General features: G+C 40.2%; 1 protein-coding gene across 2 annotated transcripts; it reads left to right on the top strand.

The window, feature by feature from the left end:
• The first annotated feature begins 1092 nt into the window (after positions 1–1092).
• zgc:77486 (uncharacterized protein LOC405808 homolog) lies at positions 1093–18153 on the top strand. 2 transcript variants are annotated; one of them, XM_036579605.1, is made up of 6 exons: positions 1093–1288; positions 8138–8342; positions 8926–9031; positions 11092–11216; positions 13437–13544; positions 17401–18153. In XM_036579605.1, exons 2-6 carry the CDS (start codon positions 8183–8185, stop codon positions 17547–17549), a joined length of 648 nt encoding a protein of 215 aa, XP_036435498.1. In that variant the 5' UTR covers positions 1093–1288; positions 8138–8182; the 3' UTR covers positions 17550–18153. The 2 variants fall into 2 exon arrangements, with proteins under 2 accessions (XP_036435498.1, XP_036435497.1); XM_036579604.1 differs by having other exon boundaries at positions 1099–1288; positions 11089–11216.
• Positions 18154–20734: the final 2581 nt, after the last annotated feature.

Below are 20734 nucleotides of genomic sequence, written 5' to 3'. Positions count from 1 at the left end.
AATGTTTTTTTTTTTACCACCAAAAAGTAACAAGAGTAAAAAATAACATTCAAGAACTAAAAAATATACATATATTCATAGCCAAGGGTACATAGAGAAAAAATTATCACATCATATTAAAATATTTGAATACATTGATTGTCTTTAGTGCATTCTTATTTTTTGAATGGTATATAAGGATTTTATATTGTTCAAAATTTTCCAAAAGGTTTGTAGAGTTAGGTTTGACCATGAAACTTCCCTAATAGAAGAAACAACTGTTATATTGTTCATATGTAATTGTCTTACTTCACACTCATTATGTCTAAAATAAAATAAAACATAAAACAAATATATCAATCCTTATGATACTCTCAAGCTTTTTCCCAAATACAATTGCATACTCTTTTGGTACAGAGTCCCTGAGGTGACATGGTGATTATTTTCTCATGAGGTGAGGCCACAAATAAATATATTGAGGCCATCTGTTACTATATTGAGGCAACAAAAAATTACTATGTTGAGGCCACAAAAAATTACTATGTTGAGGCCACAATTTACTATATTGAGGCCACAAATTAATATATTGAGGTCACCAATTACTATATCGAGGCCACAAATTACTATATTGAGGTCACAAATTACTGTATTGAGTCCACAATTTACTATATTAAGACCACAAATAACTATATTGAGGCCACAAATTACTATATCACGGTCACAAATTACTATATTGAGGCCACAAATTAATATATGAAGGTCACAAATGACTATATCGAGGCCACAAATTTCTATATTGAGGTCACAATTTACTGTATTGAGCCCAAAATTTACTATACTGAGGCCACAAATTACTATGTTTAGGCTACGAATTACTATATTCTGGTCACGGCTTACTAATCGAGGCCACAGTTGACCATACTGAGGCCATAATTTACTACATTGAGGCCACGAAATAATATATTGAGGCTCTGAGTTATGTGAAACTTAACCCGTGCCCTCAATATATTATTTTGTGGCCACGCCTTATGAAAAATTAATCGCCGTGTTACTAAGAGGGCTCTGTACTTTGGTTCTACTGGTGTCTGAAATTTTTGGAGGAATTCACTCAGCGGCAACAACTGGCCATTTGCATTAGCTGTAGTTTCTAATGGAGTTGGCTGGCTCGCTGCTCTGCCGCTGACGTCACGGCCGTTGTTTTCCAATGACGGGCGTTTAGCCGGGGAAGGCCGCAACTTACACTGATTAGCTCTCCGTTTCTGAGGATCAACAGCGCCAGTTTTTCCTCTCCAGTCGCTTTTAATTGCAGGTAAAGATGTCTTTAATTGGAAAACGGCGTCAGTAATGTCTTACGGGACACTTTATACTTAACGGCGATCGGGCTTTGCCTACGTGCCTTCACGCAAGCTAGCAGGCTAATGCTAACTCGGTTAACGGGGCAGCGGTGGCTGATATCGCCGTTAAAAACGAGCCAAACATAAAACAGCGGAAAACAGAACCGCGATAACTGTGTTCAGGGAAAATGTTTTGTTCTTGAATTGATGGATAAATACAGCGCTAAGGCGTCGTCTGTTGTGGTTTAGCTAAGCTAGGCTACGAAGCTGAAATTCGCTTCTTGTTCGAATTTTCCGTTCCACCTTAAATGGTGCCGCAGCTACGTTCTGGCGCCCGACCGCCCGAGTGTAGCTCCTGCTTTATTTAAGGTGGAACGGAAAATTCGAATAGGAAGCTAATGTTGCTTGTCCTGCTAGCTCGGGGTCAAAGACGAACATTTTCATTTTCTTTTCTGTTTTTTTGTAATTTCAGTAAAAAAATACGCTAAACTGCTGTTAGGTGCGATTTATACTGGTCTTATTCATCTACAGTGTAGGGATAAAGTGGCTTGTTTGTGTCTGCTGGAGAAATTTGAGCTTTATTTATGTTTTGGTTAAGTTTTAGTTTAGCTCTTCTGACTGAAACAGTTATAAAAGGACTATTTTGGGGGGGGATCTTATGTAAATGACTGTAATTTAACCACCCAAAGTCTTCTAATTCCACATTTTTTCTCGTTGGATATCCACACTATCGTTAGCCCAGACCATTCCTTTCTTTGTTCCATTGCTGACAACAAAACACTTTTGCTTTTTTTCATGCTTTAGTTTGGTCCATAACATTGTCCTCCTCACAGCTAACTGGACCTCTACAAATGACCCGAAGCACTTTTGTCTCGTGTTTGTGGCTCAGTGTAGTGATGTGGAGAGGAGGAAATGGTGCCAAACTGAAATGCAATGCACACTAGGGCTGGGCAAAATTAATAATTATTAATTAATAAGTAATGTATATCGTTATTGTGATAAATTATGTCACGGTACAAAACAGTACGCTTTCCTGAACTTTGTCAGTACTTGGAACACAGACCATCAGCATGTTTCATTATAAACAGAGCAAAATTAGTCCTGTTTAACGATATTGAGGCCACAAATTACTACGTTGAGGCCACAAATTACCATATTGAGGTCACGGCTTACTATATCGAGCCCACAACTTACTAATCGAGGCCACAGTTTACCATACTGAGGCCATAATTTACTATGGGTTTACTGCAACACAGTATGACAGATATTGAATAAAAATCATTGTGTTCAGTTTTTTCTCTGTTTCAACTGATCAGATGTCTGAAAAAATAAATATCGTGTCATATTGTGTATCGTGAAAATTTCTCAATGTTATATTTTTGCTATATCGTGTACTCGGGCTGGACCTGAATATTTGACTATTTGGATATTCGTTCGTTGGGTAGATATTTTGTTTTTAAATTTTGGGATCCATATTTTTATTCATTTTATTATTATTATTTATTTATTTAGCCTAAAGCCTAGAGGCTTTAAATAAAGGCGAACTACAGGATACTGTAACATTCAGGGTTCTCGGGAGTAACTTGAGACGGTTTTACTTATAATTTCCATAACGCGGCTTTACTTTCAATTAGCTGAAAACAGTGGCAAACACAGCGAGAAGAAACCTCTCCTGCGCTAACAGTTAAAAACACAGCCCTCTACTCCGGAAAACCCACCACTCCACCCGCGTTCAGGCTCTTCAACATAAAAGTCCTTGCACGAATAAACCTAAAACAGCCGAACATAAACTTTCCTTCTCTTTAAAAACTGAACTGCTTACAGCGCGATGCTGCGACGACACGGTATATTTCGTCAACACATTCTTGTGCGGTATTTATACTTTCTAATTAGACTGTTAAAATATGGAGATATAGACCATCTCAGCCGCTAAGAGAGGCTAGTAGATGGAGCGAAGCCATGCTGTGAGTGCTGCAGCGCTTTGTGAGGAAAGCAGGAAGCCTGGAGATTTGGGTTTTACAGCAGATGAAGCTGTGGATGTGCTTTTAACACGGGAAGCTTTGAATATTCGCTGTTGGTTACTGCAGAAGCAAAAAATTATATTTGGGACAGCCATAAACTGTAGAGCCACTGGTGCTTTGTTCTCTGTTCCAACTGATCAGATGTCAGAAAATAAATACCGTGACGTCGTGCATCATGAAAATTAGACGTGCACCGAAACCTGATCCTTTAGTATCGGCCAACGCAGAGTGCCGCTACTAACTCTGTCTAACCTAACTCACCCATAAGTCCTGATATTTATACAGTTACATTTTAAAATATTTTATTTTGGTAAAAATCTATGTTCTGTGTCACAAATAAAACACACTCAGATAGATGTCATTTACTTGTTGAATTATATTTATTAGATGCTTGAGAGCTTATTTTTGTTTATTTACTGTATATATTTAGTATTTTCTGCTGTATAATTAGTAATAAGAAGCATATTTAACAACTTAAGTAAATGTAAAAATATCTTTATTGTGCAAAACAGTTAAAAACAGAGCTGAACAGTAAACAGACGAACCTGTGGTGTTTACACATCAGCACCCAGCAGCTTCTCTGGCTCAAAAACGGAGCTGAATGTTGAAAGTTATTTGTCTCAGACATGTTCACTCGCACCGCATCTCTGAGCATCAGTTCAGTAAATATCACCATCGTTCACGCTGTCAGTATCAGCGAGTTTCAGTGTATGTTCTGGCTTGGTTAAAGTGACGGTACAGCTGACCGACTGAGGTGCTACGCAGGCGGGGCTAGTAGTCGCACAGGCCTGGCTAGAGGGCTGCTATGCTAAAGGCAAAATCGAGGCTAAAGGTTGTCATTACGCCGAGCGGCCGGCGGTTCTTTCGCTCTCTCAGTAACATTAACTCAGACTGTTAGTGACCACACAGTGGCAGACGAGTGATACTGAAAGAAGCAGACACACGTCAGAAATGGTGGCTTCGTGGTGGCAGTAATAGGCATCGATATCCCCATCACCGATAACGATACTGCGCTTAAGTGCCAGTGTCAGCGCCGATACTGATGCCCACCTGAAAACCATACATGACATTACTTTTCTATAGTGTCAAATTGAAAAACAAACCCTCTATTACATGACCTCTCTGCTGAAAAACAGTACGTGAGGATTTGCGTTTTAAAAAACGAAATGCTTAATTCATGTCAGAATTGAATATGCCTTGAAATGTAAAGAAGGCACGACTATTGCTTTCCACCGTGCATTACTTTAAACAACTTTAAATCAATGTAATGGACCTTTTACTTTTTGTTTTGGCACATTTTCCACATGTTACTGTTTAAATGCACTGTTTTGGTTTCACTTCAGTGAGGCGAATACACCGATCAGGCATAACATTCTGACCACCTCCTTGTTTCTACGCTCATTGTCCATTTTATCAGCTCCACTTACTATATAGGTGCACTTTGTAGTTCTACAGTTACAGACTGTAGTCCATCTGTTTCTCTGATACTTTGTTAGCCCCCTTTTACCCTGTTCTTCAGTGGTCAGGACCCCCATGGACCCTCGCAGAGCAGGTACTATTTGGGTGGTGGATCATTCTCAGCACTGCAGTAACACTGACGTGGTGGTGCTGTGTTAGTGTGTGTTGTGCTGGTCTGAGTGGATCAGACACAGCAGTGCTGCTGGAGTTTTTAAACACCTCAGTGTCGCTGGTGGACTGAGAATAGTCCACCAACCAAAAATATCCAGCCAACAGCGTCCTGTGGGCAGCGTCCTGTGACCACGGATGAAGGTCTAGAGGATGACCAACACAAACTGTGCAGCAGCAGATGAGCTATCGTCTCTGACTTTACATCTACAAGGTGGACCGACAAGGTAGGAGTGTCTAATAGAGTGGACAGTGAGTGGACACAGTGTTTAAAAACTCCAGCAGCACTGCTGTGTCTGATCCACTCAGACCAGCACAACACACACTAACACACCACCACCACGTCAGTGTTACTGCAGTGCTGAGAATGATCCACCACCCAAATAGTACCTGCTCTGCGAGGGTCCATGGGGGTCCTGACCACTGAAGAACAGGGTAAAAGGGGGCTAACAAAGTATCAGAGAAACAGATGGACTACAGTCTGTAACTGTAGAACTACAAAGTGCACCTATATAGTAAGTGGAGCTGATAAAATGGACAATGAGTGTAGAAACAAGGAGGTGGTCAGAATGTTACATTTGAAGTACAAAAAGGAGATAAAGTGACATGAAAACAATGTAATAGAGGTTTTGTTTTTCATCTTGGCTTGTATTCTCAATGTCACTATGGTGAGTAATGTCGTGTGCACTACAGTTGCACTGTAGTGATCGTTTTTCACTTTGGCACAAATTCCTATCCATAGTAGTAATGCAGCAAAGCTGGCAAACAGTCATCACTTTAAGGGGAATATTTTCTTTCTCACTGCCTGGACTGAGTCATAAGTCAAACCGCTGAACACAGAGAGATCCTAATCCTACATCTGTGTCCTCTGCATTACACATTTTAGTGCTTTTTAACCTCATGAATGGTTTGGAAATGAGCTGTTTATTTGAATCGGGTGTGTCAGAACAGGAAATACCTTAAAATGGACCATCTGCGTTCGCATAACTCGATCGCTGAGATGTAAACAAAGTCATTCAGAGTGGTTTGGTGTGAAACGCTCCGTTCTAGAGTCAGAACTGTTCACAGTGGTGGTGATAGGAACCAGACGTCTACCTCTAAAAGCTCCCGCACAGAAAGTGAAATGGTTGAATTCACTGCCTGATGACTGAGACTCTGTTTTTCAATACTTTGAGAAGGTTTTGCTCTAAAATATGGTTTGAAAGTCATTCATGGTGGACATGCCGAGCGTTTTGAGGCAAAATAGTCTCAGAAGAAACTTTTTTTTTTTTTCAGATTTATCACTATTTGAACAACATACTGCATATTTCTTATATCAGATTTAAGCCATAATCAGATTTCAGGAAAACAGAAAACGGAAGCAGTAAATGCTACACGCTTGATTCAGCTCAACTACATTGAAAAGCAGACAAATGACAGCATTTGCAATTTGAAATCTTGAAAATTCCCAAATATGTATTTGTCAGTAAACAACATGGTAAAAAGGAAAGCAATGCCTGTTAGTGAAAAACAGAATTTGATTATTTCAGTTCTGTATTTTCTTTCTGAGTTTCTTTCTGAGTTTATTGCAGTTAATGTTCTGGATCTCTATGGCAGCAGTTTATTTACTTCCACCTCTCACTATGTTTAGCAAAAGGCTGTTAAGGCCAGACTCTCCCCATCTAAAAATCACTGTTAAAGACAATACAGAACAAATGCATTAATACTGACACATTTTTACCCAGTCCTTCTGAATAGTGAAGTACTGGCACCTCGAACAGTTAACCAAGTGCACATCGCTAGCTGTGAGTTGTGAAACACTGTTTTGGTTCTACTCTGTTCCCTGAAGGTCATTCAGTGACTGTAGTAGGGCTGAAAGATTAATCATTTTTATAAATCATGATTAACACCAGGCAATTTTCAAATTGCAGGACCTACAATTTTTTTTTATTATAGCCTACATGATAAAAAAGTTGAGAAATGGAGAAATGTAACCTAATAACACAGAGCTCGTGAACTGCCTGTAGATGAGTTAGACCAGGGGTCGGCAACATGCGGCTCTTTTACTGCCCTGTTGTGGCTCCACAGCAGAATCAGATTTGTAGGTAAAAATAAAATAATCCTCCTTTACAGTAAAATAAAGCTCTGCTGATCGTTCAACACAGTTTAACAATAAATGGACTTAAACTCTGGAGTTAATGTAGAACTGCTAATTCACCCTTTAACCCTGAAGATCAGCGCAGACTGCTGGTCACCATAGCAACACAGACAACAATCTCACCTAGCTAGTAGCTAACGAAACGGCGAAGAAAGAGATTTAAGATGAACATCGATAATTTAGAGATGAATGGACTGATTTGCATTTATAATCACTCCAGCTGGTTTCCTGATACGTTTAATCTGCAGTGAGAAACTGACAAACACTAAAAAGTCACGAAGCTGAAGTCAGTTTCTCATTTGAATTAAGGTGGAACGGGAAAATTCAAACGAGAAGTGACTTCAGCCTCTTAAAAAGCCAAAAGTTGAGAGACATTTTACAAGAAACTGTTCTACTTTTGTGGAAAAGTTTCCTGCTGGAGATGCGAGAAAACGGCTACATCTGAGCTAAAGCTTAAAGCAGAGCAAAGTAAGTCTGTGTTTTTGTTTATATTATATTTTTAGTCTATACTAGGATTTTAGCACATACTGAGACAGATTTACAGCCAAGATGGTAAAATGTTGCTTCAATAAAATGGACATAAAATGTTGCGGCTCCCAAGGTGGATTGATTTTTGTTGAAAGGACAAAATGGCTCTTCTTGATGTTTGGGTTGGCAACTCCTGAGCTAGACCGATCAGAGGCAACCAAACCTCCATGTGTTGACATCATAACCACAACTTACTAGCAGTCTCACGCACTACACTCAGGGGTCGAGCCTCAATCCAGAAAAGGTGGTTATTCTGGTCTTCTTGGCCAAAAAAACAGGCCTGAACCTTAATGTATAGAAAATAATCACAATATTAATACTTTAATCGCAATATTACTCAGAAAAATCGCAATTAGATACTTTCCCCAAATCGTTCAGCCCTACACTGGAGTACGTGTTGTTCTGCATGCCGTCCCTGATCTTTGTCTACAGGATTCATTAGAAAGGCATATTTAATATTATGCACAGTCTAAAGTGGCTGTAACGTCTTTAATTCGTTTATTTTTTTCCAGAATTGCCGTGTCCCACCCCCCCTTGCCCCCCCTATCTCAGAGAGCATGGCTCAGGAGACGAATCAGACGCCGGGGCCCATGCTTTGCACTATGGGATGCGGTTTCTACGGTAACCCCCGCACCAATGGCATGTGCTCCGTCTGCTACAAGGAACACCTGCAAAGGCAGCAGGGAGGGGGGCGGAGCAGCCCCCCAGGTGAGAAAGGTAGGCTGAAGAGAGAAGGACCGGGTACCTTTGGATGCTGATCATGCTTCTCTTCCCTCTGCGTTTTTCCCAGCTGTTAAACATGTGTGGCACATGCACGGCTTAGCTGATCATTTGAATCAGAAGCAAATTAATATCATCAAATATTGATTTGAAATATCGGTCAAATCTAAACATCTGAACGATGCTGATATTATTGCTACCAGTATGATCATACAGCCTTACTATGGGCTAATATTAGCATGGTGGCAAGTTTGTCGTTGTTTCCTTTGAGTCTAGTTTTGGTTAACTACAGTATTATGATCTTGCTTAGTAGCTTAGCATTTTATTTTGGAAACTCAGTTAGTGAATCAAAAGTCTAAACTGAGTCAGGTTTAATGGGATTTTTTACCCAGCAATGTGAAGCTCGTTCAACCTGACAGTAGCTAAGGAATGAATTTGTGAGTATGGATAGGTCAGTTGTTTGTGGATTCAGACGTAAATCCTTTACACCAGTATGTGTATGTTCCTGAGTAATAAGTCAAGGTTAAGGTATGAATGTAATTTGATGTTAATTCAACTGACCTCTTGATCCTTTTTCCAGCTGCCACTTCTCCAGCAGGGTCTCCAGGAGCACCTACCGTAACTGTGGAGCCGACCCCTGAACCCACGTCGGAAGCAGTCTCCCCGTCAGAGGAGCGCACATCCAGGTAGGCAGTTTGAGAAGTTTGGCTGCGTCCGAAATGGCATACTTAAGCAGTACGTACTAAATTTGACCCTCACTTCCTCACTTGCTGTTCTCCTATCAGCAGCATTTTACAGCTTGAGAAGAAGTTCACGCACTTACTGGTGGCAGCAGCTATTAGTTTACCCAAACTGAAACTGGCTCAGCTCGGTAGCATTTGTATTTGCCTCAGCTGGTAATCGGCGACAGACAAATTAGTCTGTAGTTCACAGCAAAACTCCTCGTCTTTGGTGCTCTAGACTGAAGAAACGTACTGAAACGTTACTAACAGTTACTGAAACGTAAAGCTACTTTCAGAGATGAACATTTACGCCTCATACCGCTAACCTTAACCACGTTTACACTGATAAAGGAGTCAGTTACAGGCCGATTTACAAGCCAACATATTAATTTAAATTGACTTGCTTAGCTATAATACCTCAACATAAACACTGATAACTTTAAAAAACGCATTATGCACTTAAAAACTGTCAAAGCTGTAAACAACAGATACACTAGGTTGGTAGTTCAACATAAATCCCTCGCATTTGGTGTTATACACAACGTGTGTTTCGTTTGTTTGAAGCTATAATGTTACTCACACTCGTTCAGAGCCGCCTCCTCCATTCAGCCGCTGTAAAATGACGTCCCTCCGCTTCGAGCGGCTCTCCAGCTCCAGTGGAATCATGGGAGAGGACAGTGTGCTGTGGTCACATACTTCAAAATCTCTGCCGATGTAGTACGTCATCAGGAGGATTTTCGCATTACTGTTCTTTTGCGTACTATATAGTACGGAAGTGTGCCTTTTCGGACGCAGCCTTTCCCTTTCACTGTTCTCATGTACGATTAGCCGTAGCTATAGAGATGTTTCATTACTTTAGATCAATCAGAACTCATTCTGTGGCATTTTTACAAACTAGATTCGACTCTACTACATTGAAAAGCAGATAAATGACACCAGTTTGAAACCATAAAACTCCCAAATAAATGTTTGTCAGTACAACAACATGGCAGAAAGGAAGCTGCAGTAAGGCATTTCAGTTTTGCAGTTACAAGGTGCATAAGCTGTATATTTAGTAAGAAATCAGACTCTTGACTAATTTGTGGAGGCCAGATTTCCTCAGTTATCATACTTCTCAGGTGCTTTTAAACATGTGGAACAAATGATTCTGTTCTCTGGAGTGATGGAGCTCCATCCAGTACCTTTGGGATGAGTTGGAAGTCCAGAACTGACCATCTAACATCAGTGCCTGACCTCACAAATGCTCAATCAGATCCTCACAGCAATGTACCAGCATCTAGAGTAAAGCCTTCCCAGAAGAGTAGAGGCTGTTACTGCAGCAAAGGGGGGTGAACTCCCTGTTAACACACTTCATTTCAGAAGACACACTGGAGGAGCAGGGGACCGTTGTCCTCCGTTGTGCAGGTGATATATATACATATATATGTATATGCGGTAAATTATGTTAGTATGAAGAATCTAGAAGAATGAAGAATCTCTGTCCCTGAGCCGACAGTACGTGACTGAAGTGCCCTTGAGCAAAGCACCTAACCCCCAACTGCTCCCCAGAAGCTGTGGACAGGGTTGCCCACCACTCTGGGCAAGTGTGCTCACTGCACCCTAGTGTGTGTGTTCACTAGTGTGTATGTGGTGTTTCACTGCACGGATAGGTTAGATTGCGGAGGTGAAATTTCCCCATTGTGGGACTAATAAGGGTCACTTAATCTTAATTTTAATAGTTATTACTCATAATGCACAAACAGAGTGAATGGGTGCACTGGTGCTAGGTGGCTAAAAAATCTGTACAAGGAAAATTTGGCAGTGAACAGCTATACATTTTTAAATAGGCTGTAGCTATAGAGATGTTAATTAATTTAGATCAATCAAAACTCATTCTGTGGCATTTTTCCTCATCATACTAGGTGTAGTTCTTAGACATGAATGGGTTAAATATTATCTTTCACTGGTGTCGTAACAGGTAGTGGTGTAGTCCTGGGTGTGGGGTTTGAGTGGTCTTCAGTGAGAATATGTTGTAATTGCAGCAGCTCTCCCAGTCCGGTTACCCAGCAGATGACGGCAATGAGCATCTCCCAGGACACTGCAGCCACTGACTCGGACAGAGCCGACGCCGAGGAGGAAGACGAGGACGAAGGCTCATCCAAAAGCTCAGGTCAGCTATACTCGCTCGTGGCGCACAGACACAAGGACCAGTACGTCATTCACACACACATTACAGACTAGTATGTTTGTTCCCTTTTGCCTGTATGTCATTCATGAATACTCTAGGGTCCAGTACGTCATCCATATATGCACTATAGGCCAGTGAGTCATTTAAGTATTCATTAGAGGCCAGTGTGTAATTCACATATATGCGAGGGGCCGGTATGTCGTTGGCGTACGTGCCAGGGGCCGGTATGTCGTTAGCGCATGTGGCCGTTGACAGTATGCCGTTGGCATATATGCCTGGGGTGGTTGTATGGTTCATGTATACGCTAGAGGCCAGTATATCGTTCACTGTACACCAGGGGCCGTGTCGTTGGCGTATGTGCCAGGGGCTGGTATGCCGTTGGTGTATGTGCCAGGGGCCGGTATGTCGTTGGCGTATGTGCCAGGGGCCGGTATGTCTTTAGCATATGTGGCAGGTGATAGTATGTGGTTGTCGTGCACGCCAGGGACCGGTGTGTCGTTCACGTATGTGACGGGCGGGCGGGACATTGGCGTATGTGCCGGGGCCAGTATGTTATTTGTGTATACCCTAACCACCGGTTATTAAATTCATGGCAGTAAAGTATACACTAGAGGCTGGTATGTCACGTATTCAATATAAGCCAGTTTGTAGTTTACATATACGTTATGGACCAGTATGTAGTCTAAATATTTTCCAGGGACCAGTTTGTCATTTATGTATACACTTAAACAATAAACAGATTTCACAATACCACAATACCAGTATCGTCCCATCGTGTGACATATGACACTGTAGTACACTGTGAAAGCATGGGGAAGATTGTCACTTATTTATTTATATGAAAAAAATTAATTGAAATACATTTTGGGTGAGCAGTTGTCTCTCTGAGGAATATCATGGAGTGTTGTTTAATAAAACCATTACAGTTTTCATCAGTCTGATATCAAAAGTATTTTTATATAGGGCTGAATGATTTGGGGAAAATAGCTAATAGCCATTTTTCTGTTTAATATTGCGACTGCAATTTAAATTGCAATTATTTTCTATAAATTAAAGTTCAGATCTGTTGTTTTGGCCAATAATACTCTTGTGATTTGAAAACTGCACTCTAAATCTAACTGGGTTTGATTCACAGCATAATGTTATGATGCAGCTCCCTTGTTGAAAAATGAATTGTGCCTGAATATCTGTAGTATACATTCCTGCATTTGTATGCGGTCTTGTTGTATCTGTCTCTCTCTCGCCCTTTTCTTACCTGCTCTTTCTCTTACTCACTATCTCACTCTCGCACACACTTAATCACACCCTCCCTCAGTTCACCTTATTCTTTTCTCTTCCATTTGTTCTTTTATGTGAAAAATAACCACAATAATTGTCCTACAGTTCTGTTGTCTGCATGTGTGCTTCTTTTGTATTGCTGTTATTTTTCATTTTGCCCATGCTGTGCATTAGGTTACACTTATTACTTTGGACGGCAAATTTGGACTTTGATTGTTGCTGAATTGGGTTGTAATTATGTGTAATTGCACAGTGGAGAAAAGGCTCAGAGCATAGTTCAAACTGCTTCTACACAGACTTTTGAAAACTAACTTTCTGTTCTACAGGAAAGATTCAGCAATTTTCATTTTAAAGGGCCTATCCTGCATTTTTTTTGTATTTTGTTGTTGTCTCCCCACTTCTGAGTGATTGTCTTTGCCAAAATCAGCTATAATTTGAATCCTCTAGTATTAAAAAGGCTTTTTTGTTGATGTGTTACTGTAAGACTAATATGTAAACGTGCTCTGTTCTGATTGGCTGCCTTATATCGTTCCTCTTTCAGAAAGCAGTCCGAGCTGAAACACTCTTTATAGCTTCAGTGTGAGGGGGCGGAGCTAATCTACCGTAGGCTGTATATCTGGAGATATGCAAATGTGTTGTTTTTGTGACATCACATGAGCTGTTTAGGCAAAATTGGCCAAATTTGCAGCTTATTTTTTCTATATGGACTCAGAATAAAAGTTTACACACTACGCAAAAACAAAATTAAATAAATTATTAAAAATGTGTGAGGAAAATTTCATGCTGTGGGTCCTTTAAAGCTGCTAGTCCAAACAAGCAGTGAACTACAGAGGAAAAGATCTCAGCGCAGTCGGACCCGAAGGGACAGAGTTGATTGGGTCGATGAGTCAGGAGATGAGACGCTGACCGTTCCTTTTATCTCAGGTCCAGTGGGAGAGGCAGCGCAGGCTTCTTCAGACGGAGATCAGACTCCTGACAAGAACAAGAAGAAGAACCGATGCTTCACTTGCAGGAAAAAAGTTGGCCTCACAGGTGAGATAAGGGTGGAAAAGAGTCTTTCTTGTTATTTAAAGCAGCTGCAGAAGGGTTTATAGTAGGGCTGCACGATAAATCCTGTTTTTATCGTTGTCACGATGTTTCTGTAATAAACACATCGTTAGAGTGGCGATAACAGAACAAATCAAATAAATTAGGTTAACGAGTGCTTCTCTGCGCTGGAACTGAACGCTGCCCTACCACATCCAATCCAAAATACACACATGCACAGATCAAACACTCCTCCATCCCGATCTACACATCTGTAAAAACGCATCAAGCATTAAGATTGTTCTCACACTCAGGGTTGTGTTTTTAAGCATGTGAGGCAGTAATGGCTGCTGTCACAACATATTTAATCACTGAACTGAAATAAAATGGGAAAAAATGTGTGCCTATATTAAAAATAAGTATATACACCGATCAGGCATAACATTCTGACCACCTCCTTGTTTCTACGCTCATTGTCCATTTTATCAGCTCCACTTACTATATAGGTGCACTTTGTAGTTCTACAGTTACAGACTGTAGTCCATCTGTTTCTCTGATACTTTGTTAGCCCCCTTTTACCCTGTTCTTCAGTGGTCAGGATCCCCATGGACCCTCCTCGTCTGCTGCTGCACAGTTTGTGTTGGTCATCCTCTAGTCCTTCATCAGTGGTCACAGGACGCTGCCCACAGGACGCTGTTGGCTGGATATTTTTGGTTGGTGGACTATTCTCAGTCCAGCAGCGACACTGAGGTGTTTAAAAACTCCAGCAGCACTGCTGTGTCTGATCCACTCGTACCAGCGCAACACACACTAACACAATACCACCACGTCAGTGTTACTGCAGTGCTGAGAATGATCCACCACCCAAATAGCAGTTTCCGCAGATGTGCAGACTGAGAAATCCAAAGAAATCAGAGTAAGAGTTTACATACACTGAGAAATCTGATTACTGAGCTAATAGATTTCTTAACCGGTTTTCTAGACCTTACTCCGATCTAGGAAATCAGATATACAAATATATATATATATATAAACTTGGACTAGAGTGCATCACATAGCTTAAAACAGTAGCAGCTAACTTGGCTGAATTTGTCTGTATGTTTGTTCTGTGCTAGAAACCACAAACAGGTCTGCGTTATGAGGCAAAGGGAACGTTGTTTTTTTTTGTTTTGTTTTGTTTTGTTTTCATCTCCAGGGTTCAGTGCTGCTGTAGTGAGGGACATACTGCAGCCTGGTGCAGCATTTCTCATGCTGCTGATCTTCTTAGCACTTTTCCACTTCCGTCCCAGCTGTTTCACTAATGTACCTCACCTCAATAAAGCTTGTGTTGTAGCCAACAGCGGCAAACTCGGCAAGCAGAGATGTAAATCTCTGACCAGTTTGATTCAGTCACAGCATGCCTCGTAATCTCAAATTTCAGCATGATTCATAAGCTTTTTTGGTATGGTTTATAGTTAAGAATGATTTTTTTAAATATGTTGAATGCACAAGTGGCTGGAGGAGCTGAGTACACAGTAGTGGAAGTCGGGGTGGGCGATACAGACATTTAATGTTACACAATATGTTTTTGTTTTGTTGTTCTAGGGTTTTGTAGGTTGCAGACAAATTGCACCAGCAGTGCTACAAAACTGCGATAATAACTAAATTTTTTTAAGTTAATATTTCACGAACTGCACTGCACTAAATCCAATTAAACAGGAGTATTTATGATATTGATTTAACTCAGCATCATGATGCCTGTCAGTCATAGACGATAGTTGATGGCATCGTCTATCAACCCGAGCCCTACGGTGGTAAAGGGTTATTATTTTGAAGTAAAAATGTCCCAAAGTCTGAAAATCGGTGTGAAACATTAAGAATTGTCACTACCGAAACACCCATTTTGTGCATTTAAGTAAACTTTGTTGTGTTTTAATGAAATATTTGGTGATTTTATGTGTGAACAGCTGCTCAAAGATGTGTTTGCTGGTCATGTACTGGCTGCGTTTTTAAGCTCAAAATGAGCTGAAATTGTCACTACTGAAACATTTGGTAAAGCCATGTTATGTTATGATTATTTTGTTGAATGTTCAATCATTTGTTTTAATAAAATAATCATAATTAAGATTATAGAGTCACTCTAAGCAAAAAGATTTTAGTCCACTATCCAAATCAGTTAAAAGTTTGAAATGTGTTGACTTTGAATTAGTTCGTTAGAATGATCCAGATATGAGCTGTGATGTGATATGTAAGGTAAGGCAAGTTTATTTAAATAGCACCTTTCACTACTGTGGTCATTTAAAGTGCTTTACAGATTATGAAATACAAACATTATTCAAATCAAAATTCAAAAGGTGGCGAATTTACGGAGAATAGAAATTCGAAACATGATTAAAACAATAGATTTTAAAAGAGAAAATGATTAAAATCAAAATCAAGTTAAAAGTGTCCAGTGTCAGGGCTCTTCCAATGCTCTGTCAACTGGTTCTATTAAAGGGGAGGGGGGGGGTGATGTGTTCCTTCTTTTACTCCTAGTGAGACTCTGGCAGCTGCATTTTAAATCAGCTGAAACTTCTTGTATTATTCGGGAGTTCAGTTAGGAGACCATTACAGTGATCAATGCTGCTAGAAATAAAGGCATGGGTGAGTTTCTCCAGGTCTGCTTTAGTCAGAACATCTCTGATCTTGTTGATGTTCTTAAGGTGATAAAAAGCTGATTTAGTAACTGCTTTGACACGACTGCTAAAACTAAGATCAGAGTCCATCAGTACACCAAGGTTGCTTGCTAGTTCTTTAGATTTTAGGGCTTTCGAGTCCAGATAGGCAGCTAGTCTGTGCCTGTCATTGCTGTTCCCGAATAAAATAATGTCTGTTTTATCTGTTATTAAGGTAATATCATGTTGCTCAACCCTAAGTGGAATATAGAAAGTAAAAACAATACACCAGGCTTTACATTCTCCATATTTCAGATCGTATTTCAGTATAAATTGCAGATACAAAAATGGATTTGGTAAATTGTTAGGTAAGAAAATAGGCCAAGTGTATATTAAAAAGCAGTAAGCCACGAGAGGCCGTGTATTACTGCGATTTTATTACGGGAAGGGTGTTCGTAAAACTCTGTAAAACTCCCTTCCCTGTGATAAAATCGCAGTAACACTCGGCCTCAAGTCGATTATTGCTTTTATAAAACAGTAACCAACATAAAATATGATGACAGAAAGTAATTAAAGTTATTATTAATAATATTCGACATAAGTATTCCGTCAAGAAATGTAGTTCCTTTAGTGTACAGTATCGTTGCAAAGCAATCATGGACCGCTGAACGAGGAGAACGTTCGGTCGCCATTGCTGTATTTTCCGGTCATTTCATTATTTTTTTTAAGGTTTTGTCGCATAACACTGAACATATGATATCACAGCACTGTTTAATGCAAAAACCTTCGCTTTATAAGTACTTTCTGGTCACCAAATCACCACCGGAGTCTTATTTAGCACCAATTCAGCGGCCCCTCTTCTCACGCTGGGGCTGAATCTCAAACAGCTCCCTGCTCCCTACATAGTGCACTACATAGGAGTTTAAATACTGGATCCTGCAGCCTCTGTGAGGCGTCATAGGTGTGGGCATATCTTGGATTTTACAACGGCTTCAAACACAGCTCAGCCAATCAGATTTTAGGGTGGGAACTGTCTTTTATTATGCATATTTATTTATTTATAATATTATTTTATGATGACCTGTTATAATTTTGCAACATCGAATGCATCTTTCTGGCCCTGAAAAGCAGCGTTGCCTGATTTGTCTTGGATGAAGTTCCTTTATGTGTCAGTGATTCCGCCATAAAAGTGATAATGCAATCCTAATGTGGCCCCTCCCTCTCTGCAGGCTTCGACTGTCGCTGTGGCAACCTGTTCTGCGCTATCCACCGCTACTCGGACAAACACGACTGTCCCTACGACTACAGAGGCGCGGCCGCCGCCCGCATCCGCAAGGAGAACCCCATCGTGGTGGCAGAGAAGATCCAGAAGTTATGAGGACTGATCACGTCTGAGAGAAACGACGACAATGGAAGATAAAAACAAAAATTTGTTTGACCTGCAAGTTTGTTTTCCGAACAATGGCGGCTTCAGAATAATAGCGTTCTAAAAACGGCTCCATTTCTTCACGGTAGGATCAGGTGGGTGGAATCGCACCTGTCCGGCCGCTCCCTAACCCGGCGTCTCCCCACCTCTCTCGCGGCGACTGTGAGCGTGTGTACGTTTGCGTGTTGTATATTTTGGCTGAGAGTCGGGGAGAGCACCCCGGGTCAGGCGGGCTTCTGCGTGCTTTTATGGGAGGGAGGACTTTTATTTTTTTTAGTTTTTAGCCTTCTATGATTTCCTTTTCTTGGGATTTGCATTCATTTTGATAAATAATGCTCGGAGATAAGGGAGCAGAAAATGGGGGACGGATTGGGGGGGTGAATTCCTAATTTTAGTCCTTTTTTTTTTTCTTTATTTTTGGTTTAAAATATTCATGACGTCATCAATTCCCAGTGTATTTACAGCAGATTGTTTCTCTTTGATATAGGCTTATTGACTTATACTAACGTTTGGGGTGCATGAACCCTTCTGGATGCAGATTATTTTGTGGTATTCGGTGGGGTTTGGTGGGGTCATAGCAAAAGCCTTGACGTGAGTGAGTTACTGAGTGTTTGAGTTTTCTTTCCTGTTCTGTTTTAATGAGCGTATGACATCAGAGGATCTATATTAATATATTGTAGTTAGCTTGAATTGTGTGATTGCTTTCTATTTATTTTATCTTTATTATTTTTCTTTTTAATTTTTCAGTTGGTTGGTTTGTACTGGCAGATTGGAAGCATGTGTCTGGTTTAAAAAGTCGAAAACATACTTAATTTGCTTTGTGCTTAATCTCTCAAGCATAGTTTCAATATTGATTATGTATCCGCTTAAAGACAGAAATATGTATGATGAGTTTGAGTTCTGTTAATATCTCTTAAAAGGCTACTAGCAGGACAGATTTGGAATCAAAGCACAAACCATTATCTCCTCAGTATCTGAGCACAAACAGAGCAGCGGGGTCTACACTCTTAGGTAAAAGGTGCCAAATGGGTTCTTTGGAGCTGTAGAAGAACCACTTCTGGTTCATTTGTCCTTAAAAAAGACAAGAATTTGAAGCCTCTCAGCTGAAAGTAAAGGTGGGCGATACCACGATATTTCGCAATTATAGTGGTAACTTGCATCACGATACCCTTTCATCTTTAGTCACTTGAAACCTACATGGAACTAAATTACAAATTGCAAAGCATCCTGCAACTCATTTGAAACTCGTCCGCAACAGTTGCAAGCATGTCAGCTGGAACAACTGAAATAAGTTTCATGAAATGAATATTTTCAAACAGTAGGCAGATTTTTGGACGATACAAAATGAAATCATGAACGACTTTTATGCAGATTTGGTAGTTTTTCATATTGTCTGTTTCTGAGCCAGAACAATAAACAAATGTGAGTTTTTCAAAGCTAACAGCTGGTTTAACTAGCCAGCTAAGGCTGTCAGCGGTATAAACGGCTGCTTGTGCTAGCGTCTATTCTTCTTTAACCTGCTGTTATTGTGATCTACATAGCTACATTACTCACTTTCTCCTCTTTCCTTCTCCATCGCTTTTAGGACAGGATGAATGAAGGCTGTAAAAAGGTGGCAAATATGTTAATAACACACCACACAGATGCCTTTACATAGCAAGAACGATATGTTATACCAAAAAACATGAGCTGCCAGTTTGGTCAAATAGTGGAGCGATTGTTTTTAATTGCTTTAAACTTTTTAATTGTTTCATGTAATGGTCAGGTTACATTGAAATGATGTTGCATGCAACTAGTTGCACAAAAGTTTCGTCTTGTAAAACCAACTATAGACCTACAATAGAGAGCCTGTAAACAACGACCAGTGATTTTTTTTTACTGTCCAATTAAATCTGCGTAGTGGCAAGTAAGCCTGGCCCGAACATCACTGTACAGGCTTGGGATGCTTGCTGGTATTTCCAAACAAGTACTCGAATAGTTCTTAATTCACCTTAAAAACAACGTTTGTTTGTTTCAGAGTTAAGCATTATTTCAAGTAGGATCATTACTGCAGTTCAAAATATGGCGAACGCGTATTTATAGTGGCGTAAAAGAACTGGAACCAGCCAGAGAACTTGTAGAGAGGAGAATTTCTGCTCTGTACTGTCTTCTGGGTTTCTCAAACACTAGAGGGCGCTCCCAAGCGAGTCCAAAATGAATAGGTTGATATGGAGCATTTGAGTAAAATCATAGTTTATTAATGCTTAAACATATTTAATGTAAAAGAATACAATCCTTTCCTGAGCACAGAACAGCATAAAACATTTTAACACTGCTGTTATATTTTAAGAGCTTTTAAACTCGAGTTATAGGAGTTTAAAATGGCGCCTCGTGCACGTTCATAACGTCTGTGAGCACAAACAGCCAATGAGCTGCTCCGCTCTCCAACCAATCAGCACTCAGTAGCGGTAATGTTAGTGTCCTGCTGCCCAAAACCTGTTTGCTGTAGAACAAAGGAAACATACAGGTGAGTTTTCTTAGCTTTTTTAGTGAAATCCATCCTTCTACTTTCTAAAACTAAAGGAAAGTTCTGGTTCAGTGATTAGAAACTATTTTAAGTTTTCGTTTTTAGCCGTTGAGCTCCTTTTACTCCCATTCATTGAGGACTTACTCACGGGCGCCCTCTGCTGTTTAGCAGACCTTTTGATATAACGGGGGAAATAGGAAGTGGCCAGACTCCTCTTAAACTGGCTCTGAACCAGCTGTGTTTTAATAAAGATAACTATACGATCTAATTAACTATCACTGTTCTGACTGAAGGTCTTTGCGTATAAAATGCACGGTAATTTAGGCTGCCACCTTTGTGGCTGGGAAAAAAAAATGAATGCTAAATAGAGAAACAAATACCAAAAATACATGTTCAAATTATTCGGGCTAGCATTAGTAACACGTAGAGTATTATTCCGTAATGACTTTTTTTTGTTCTGTTTATAGCGTTGAATAACAATGTCGTTGTACTTCAGATATAGTTTTTATTTACTGCTGTCGACTCCACTTTCTTCGTAAACCTCAGAAAAAGAAACCCAACGCGTTAATAAAATGTCTAAGTATTGCAGTATCGTCCACCTCTTGAAAGGTTCTTCAGGAAACCCAAAATG

This window comes from Colossoma macropomum, unplaced genomic scaffold (assembly GCF_904425465.1).
Source record: "Colossoma macropomum unplaced genomic scaffold, Colossoma_macropomum, whole genome shotgun sequence".
NCBI classification, from domain to species: domain Eukaryota; kingdom Metazoa; phylum Chordata; class Actinopteri; order Characiformes; family Serrasalmidae; genus Colossoma; species Colossoma macropomum.
This window is presented reverse-complemented; position numbering and strand designations above follow the sequence as displayed.

Coding starts and splice junctions, on each gene's coding strand:
- zgc:77486 (XM_036579604.1), top strand. CDS start 8,183: ATGGCTCAGGAGACGAATCAGACGCCGGGGCCCATGCTTTGCACTATG. Junction 8,343..8,925: donor CAGCCCCCCAGGTGAGAAAG/GTAGGCTGAAGA, acceptor TCCTTTTTCCAG/CTGCCACTTCTCCAGCAGGG. Junction 13,545..17,400: donor GAAAAAAGTTGGCCTCACAG/GTGAGATAAGGG, acceptor CCCTCTCTGCAG/GCTTCGACTGTCGCTGTGGC.